Genomic DNA, 7020 nt, shown 5'->3' on the forward strand with positions numbered 1-7020 from the left:
AACTGCGTTGAAGGAGGGCTACAGGATACCGTTTCTGGAGGATCCTCCTCCGTTGATTCCAGCGAGCCAGGCGGAATGGTTAGTTCCCAAGGACCCGTTGAGGAGAGCTGCCTTGGACGAAGAAGTCTCCACGATGATGCAGAAGGGAGCTTTGGAGACGGTAAAGTTTCCGGGTCCGGGGTTCTACAGTCTCCTTTTCTTGGTGGAAAAAGCGACGGGAGGTCGGAGGCCAGTGATAGACCTGTCAGCCCTCAACAAATATATTCGGAAGACGTCTTTCAAGATGGACACCCAAGAACAGTCATGGCGTCCTTGAGGGAGGGGGATTTTATGATTTCCATAGACCTCAAGGATGCCTATTTCCAGATTCCTATTCATCCAGCAAGCAGGAAGTTTCTCCGGGTGAAGTGGGGTGCCCAGATTTTGCAATTCAAGGCCCTGTGCTTCGGACTTTCTACAGCTCCCCAGGTATTCACAAGAGTTTTTACGATGATCTTCGTTTGGGCTCACGAACGGGGTATTCGTCTAATTCGGTACCTGGACGACTGGTTACTCCTTTCATCCTCAAAGGAAGTCTTGAATCAACAGGGTGCAGAGCTTCTTCAACTATGCAAAAATCTGGGCATCACCGTCAACCTGGAGAAATCTCATTTAATTCCGACCAACAAAGCGACGTACTTGGGATAGTTCTAGATTCATTGCAGGTCAAGGCATTTCCATCAATAGACAGGCTGAACAACCTGGACCAAGTAGTCCATCCCTTCCTACAAGGCCTTCCCAGAAGAGCGAAGGATTGGCGGAGGTTGGTAGGACATCTGGTGTCCTTAGAGAAGTTAGTTCCACACGGAAGGCAGAACCTCAGGAGCATACAATGGAATCTAAAAGAGAAGTGGAATCAGAAAAGTTCCCCAGACAAGATTGTTCCAGTTCTTCCGGAAACCATACAAGCTCTAGAGTGGTGGCAGAACCGGGCACACACTCTAAAAGGGATGCCATTGTCCTCCGGCCCTCCCGAACTTCTTCTTTTCACGGATGCATCAAAGGAGGGATGGGGTGCTCATCTTCGAGGGAAGACAGCGAGGGGCAAATGGACAGAAGAAGAAAAGTCTCTACACATCAATATCCTGGAGATGAGAGCGGTCCAGGAAGCCTGCCGACACTTCACTCAGGATCTGAAAGGAAACTCAGTGGCTCTGATGTCAGACAACGCAACAGTAGTGGCGTACACAAAAAAGGAAGGAGGATTGAAGTCGAAGGAGTTGTGCGGTCTCGCCCTACAAGTCCTGAAGTGGGCAGGAGAAGAGGAAGTCAATCTGTCGGCGAGATTCATTCCGGGGAAGAAGAATGTTCTAGCAGACGGCTTCAGCAGCGTGGGCCAGGTAGTGGGGACAGAATGGTCCCTTCATCCAGAGGTAGCAAGTTACATCATTCAGATGTGGGGATCCCCGGTAATGGATCTCTTCGCGACAAGGTTGAATGCACAACTCCCCATATTCTGTTCTCCTGTCCCAGACCCGAGTGCAGCCTTGGAGGACGCCTTTCAACACAGGTGGGACGGTCTCGACGTGTACGCTTTTCCTCCCTTCGCCCTGATAAGACAAGTCCTCAACAGAGTGAGGGCAGCAAGCAACCTAAAGATGACTTTGGTAGTGCCTTGGTGGCCGGAGAGGGAGTGGTTCGCAGACCTAAAAAGCCTCGCCAGTCTCCCTCCGTGGCCTCTTCCCATCAGACCGGACCTCCTGTGGCAGCCACACTTTCAGAGGTTTCACGAAAACCCTCAATCCCTTCTTCTTCACGCCTGGAGGTTATCCAGTACCTCATGAAAAGACAAGGGTATTCGCCTAAAACAGCTGGGAGAATGTCCCTTTACTTGAGAAAATCTTCCACAGCTGTCTACCAAGCAAAATGGACAATGTTTGTTAAATGGTGCGCTTCTAAGAAGATAGAACCCTTAGAAGCATCAGTACCCGTTATTGCAGATTTTCTAGTTCACCTCAGGGATAAGATGGGCATGTCGGTTCCAGCGGTTAAGGGGGCTCGAGCCACCCTTGGGCAAGTCTTTCTCTTGAAGGGTATAGATTTGGGTTCTTCCAGGCACATTTCCATGCTCATCAGGAGTTTTGAGCAATCATGTCCCCCATCTTCCCCTAGGGTTCCAAAATGGGATCTGGCTAGGGTGCTAGACATGCTTAGTAAACCACCCTTCAAACCTTTAAAAGATATTGTAGATAGGAATCTTACGCTCAAAGCTGCCTTCCTTCTAGCGTTAGCTTCAGCTAAGAGAGTGGGTGAACTTCATGGGTTGTCATATGAAGTAGAACATTCTAGAGGATGGAAAGAGATCTCCTTTAAGTTTGTTCCATCGTTCATCGCCAAGACCCAGAATTCCTCCATTTGGGATCCTAGGTTTGAGGGTTTTTCTGTCCCTGCAATTCCGATCTCAGGTAATCAAGAAGACTTGAAATTGTGCCCTGTCAGGGTGATTAGAAAATATCTTAAGAGGACGGAGAGTCTCCGCCCTGCAATTAAGAATCTTTTCGTATCCACGGGCAGAACTAAAAAAGAAAATTTCAAAGAATACTATTTCTTTTTGGCTCCCACCTCCTAAAGTGTAAGTCTCCTAAGAAAGTGTTTCGAGGTAAGTCTCTGTGTTGGAACAAATCACAAATTATTAGTAATTTGTATTTTTCCTAACATACTTACCAAGAAACACTTTCGAGTTATGCCCCCCCCCCTAACCTTCCCCCAGATGCCTCACTGATCTTTAGTATTGTTTCTTACATAAAACTTACTGAAGGGCTACGACCTGGGAAACATGTGGCCTATCTTGGTTTGCCCTCAGGGCACGTTTTCCCCGCTAGGCCTACCATTATAGAAAATGGGATTAGGGTAAACTACACAAAACTCTGGTCGTTTGAGAGGAGGTTCCAGGTAACTCCTAAGAAAGTGTTTCTCGGTAAGTATGTTAGGAAAAATACAAATTACTAATAATTTGTGATATGTTGTTTCATATATAACTTTAATTTATTGGCGTCGAAAATAGTTTCGAATGGCAAATTCATTTTGGAATACCTAAAACCCCAATTAGGGTTTCGGGTGTCCCTAACTCACATACCAGATTCGTGTACATTTTAACCTTTAGAAAGGAAAAAAAAAAAATGCTGCAGTAATCTTCTTTGCCAATTAAGTGTAATTTTAGCATCATCAGGTTATTTAAGTTAAATTATTTATTTTAGGACTTGATAATTTTTAAGCTTAAATATTCCGGGAAATTGAAAAAGAAAAAAAAAAGTTATTAGCCTTTGAAATGAAATGTCTGAGAAGAATCTGTGGTGTAAGATGGGAGGACAGAATTACGAACGAGAGAGAGAGAGAAATGGCTGGTGGAGAGGACACAATTCTGATTAGAATTGAGGATATTCAGAGTAGGTGGTTTGGGCATGTACAGAAGATGGAACAGGACAGATGGCCAAATATAGTGCTGCATGGACGATTGGCCGGAAATAGACTGAGAGGACGACCAAGAGATTCATGGGTGAAAACCTACAAGAAAGCAAATAGAGGCGAGACATTTCAGCAGCTGGCACAGATGGCATTGGATAGGAATCTCTGGAGAGAATGGCGATATCAGATGCAGGACCCAACCCGGAGAATTCCGGACGGGATTTAGTGAGTGAGTGATATATAAATATTTAAAGATGCATATATATATATATATATATATATATATATATATATCTATCTATCTATCTATCTATCTATCTATATATATATATATATATATATATATATACATATATATATATTATATATATATATATATATATATATATATATATATATATATATATATATGCATATATATATATATATATATGTATCTACATGTATATATATATATATATATATATATATATATATATATATATATATATGTATATATATACACACACACATACACACACACACATATATATATATATATATATATATATATATATATATATATATATATATATATATACATATATATATATATATATATATATATATATATATATATATATATTTATATATTTATATACATATATATATATATATATATATATATATATATATATATATATATATATATATATATATATATATATATATATATGTGTGTGTGTGTGTGTGTGTGTGTGTGTGTATTATAGCCACGAAAGGAAAAATGAAAAAGACTTGATTGGAGTTAGTACTTTCATCCAATCAGGACATTATCAAACTCAGCAATGAGAATACATATACAAAGACATCGTATTTATACTGGATAAGGGGATCCAACAGCTGTCAGTTTCTTAATAATTCCGGAGAAGTCAGATTTTAGATAAAAGGATAATACTGGATTAACGGAAAACAGACCTGGGCTTAGATTCAAATTTCTACCTTGAGTACAGGAGATTAAAAATGATTCAACAATATTCCTTTGGAAATAGTCATTTACATGGATTACTTTTTTCGTCTTTGACCAACCAATTCTGTGACTTGACCCTAACCAGTGGGAGGCCAAGGCATTATTAAGAGAACCCCTGGAGACGGCCACCTGATGTTGTTTTAATCTGACTGGTATACTTTTTTATGTTTGGCCAACATAAAATAGGTTACACTCTGAACAAGGAATACTATATATTACATTATTATCATTTCCAGAACTATTCTTAATTAACATGTTTTTTAATGTACAATTATATTTAAACACTACAGCAATGTCTAGTTTTTTTCAAAAGGGGTATAACATCTAAAAAAGAACTCTTCGGAACGTCTTGGTTTGGGATGAGCAGCTTTTCCCCATAAAGAAGGCAGAGGAAGTAGCAGAGAAGATGGCCAAAAAGAGGGAACTCGCGTGCCTAAGCCACATTCGGCACTTTAGGAGACCTGTAGCTGAGCCTCCTACGACTTCTCGGTCTGCGCCAGCGCAAGTAAGGAGAGAGCCTTCCTCAGGTCAATGGGCCCAGTCGGCGAATCCCTCCCGAAGGGAAGCTACTTCAGCTCCGTCCACATACAGGAGTGCATACTCGTCCTCCAGAAGAGGCAGGCTGTTCCTCTCGTAGGAGGTAATGTGAGAGGCCCCCCTCCCCTGCCCAAGCCTCAGGTAGGGGGATGCCTCAGACTCTTTTGGCAAGCATGGAGGCTCCACGGAGCCAATCCATGGACAGTAACTGCGTTGAAGGAGGGCTACAGGATACCGTTTCTGGAGGATCCTCCTCCGTTGATTCCAGCGAGCCAGGCGGAATGGTTAGTTCCCAAGGACCCGTTGAGGAGAGCTGCCTTGGACGAAGAAGTCTCCACGATGATGCAGAAGGGAGCTTTGGAGACGGTAAAGTTTCCGGGTCCGGGGTTCTACAGTCTCCTTTTCTTGGTGGAAAAAGCGACGGGAGGTCGGAGGCCAGTGATAGACCTGTCAGCCCTCAACAAATATATTCGGAAGACGTCTTTCAAGATGGACACCCAAGAACAGTCATGGCGTCCTTGAGGGAGGGGGATTTTATGATTTCCATAGACCTCAAGGATGCCTATTTCCAGATTCCTATTCATCCAGCAAGCAGGAAGTTTCTCCGGGTGAAGTGGGGTGCCCAGATTTTGCAATTCAAGGCCCTGTGCTTCGGACTTTCTACAGCTCCCCAGGTATTCACAAGAGTTTTTACGATGATCTTCGTTTGGGCTCACGAACGGGGTATTCGTCTAATTCGGTACCTGGACGACTGGTTACTCCTTTCATCCTCAAAGGAAGTCTTGAATCAACAGGGTGCAGAGCTTCTTCAACTATGCAAAAATCTGGGCATCACCGTCAACCTGGAGAAATCTCATTTAATTCCGACCAACAAAGCGACGTACTTGGGATAGTTCTAGATTCATTGCAGGTCAAGGCATTTCCATCAATAGACAGGCTGAACAACCTGGACCAAGTAGTCCATCCCTTCCTACAAGGCCTTCCCAGAAGAGCGAAGGATTGGCAGAGGTTGGTAGGACATCTGGTGTCCTTAGAGAAGTTAGTTCCACACGGAAGGCAGAACCTCAGGAACATACAATGGAATCTAAAAGAGAAGTGGAATCAGAAAAGTTCCCCAGACAAGATTGTTCCAGTTCTTCCGGAAACCATACAAGCTCTAGAGTGGTGGCAGAACCGGGCACACACTCTAAAAGGGATGCCATTGTCCTCCGGCCCTCCCGAACTTCTTCTTTTCACGGATGCATCAAAGGAGGGATGGGGTGCTCATCTTCGAGGGAAGACAGCGAGGGGCAAATGGACAGAAGAAGAAAAGTCTCTACACATCAATATCCTGGAGATGAGAGCGGTCCAGGAAGCCTGCCGACACTTCACTCAGGATCTGAAAGGAAACTCAGTGGCTCTGATGTCAGACAACGCAACAGTAGTGGCGTACACAAAAAAGGAAGGAGGATTGAAGTCGAAGGAGTTGTGCGGTCTCGCCCTACAAGTCCTGAAGTGGGCAGGAGAAGAGGAAGTCAATCTGTCGGCGAGATTCATTCCGGGGAAGAAGAATGTTCTAGCAGACGGCTTCAGCAGCGTGGGCCAGGTAGTGGGGACAGAATGGTCCCTTCATCCAGAGGTAGCAAGTTACATCATTCAGATGTGGGGATCCCCGGTAATGGATCTCTTCGCGACAAGGTTGAATGCACAACTCCCCATATTCTGTTCTCCTGTCCCAGACCCGAGTGCAGCCTTGGAGGACACCTTTCAACACAGGTGGGACGGTCTCGACGTGTACGCTTTTCCTCCCTTCGCCCTGATAAGACAAGTCCTCAACAGAGTGAGGGCAGCAAGCAACCTAAAGATGACTTTGGTAGTGCCTTGGTGGCCGGAGAGGGAGTGGTTCGCAGACCTAAAAAGCCTCGCCAGTCTCCCTCCGTGGCCTCTTCCCATCAGACCGGACCTCCTGTGGCAGCCACACTTTCAGAGGTTTCACGAAAACCCTCAATCCCTTCTTCTTCACGCCTGGAGGTTATCCAGTACCTCATGAA

The 7020-nt window shown here is 44.1% G+C and overlaps 1 protein-coding gene across 1 annotated transcript; it reads left to right on the top strand.

Annotated features, from left to right (window-relative positions):
* The first annotated feature begins 871 nt into the window (after window positions 1-871).
* LOC137618377 (uncharacterized) lies at window positions 872-2608 on the top strand. Its single transcript, XM_068348544.1, has one exon. The coding sequence runs from the start codon at window positions 872-874 to the stop codon at window positions 2606-2608; it is 1737 nt and encodes a 578-aa protein (XP_068204645.1).
* The last annotated feature ends 4412 nt before the right edge of the window (window positions 2609-7020 follow it).

This window comes from Palaemon carinicauda, chromosome 24, assembly GCF_036898095.1.
Source record: "Palaemon carinicauda isolate YSFRI2023 chromosome 24, ASM3689809v2, whole genome shotgun sequence".
Taxonomy (NCBI): Eukaryota; Metazoa; Arthropoda; class Malacostraca; order Decapoda; family Palaemonidae; genus Palaemon; species Palaemon carinicauda.

Bases quoted from the DNA above. Each gene is read 5' to 3' on its own strand.
- LOC137618377 (XM_068348544.1), top strand. From the start codon at position 872: ATGGAATCTAAAAGAGAAGTGGAATCAGAAAAGTTCCCCAGACAAGAT.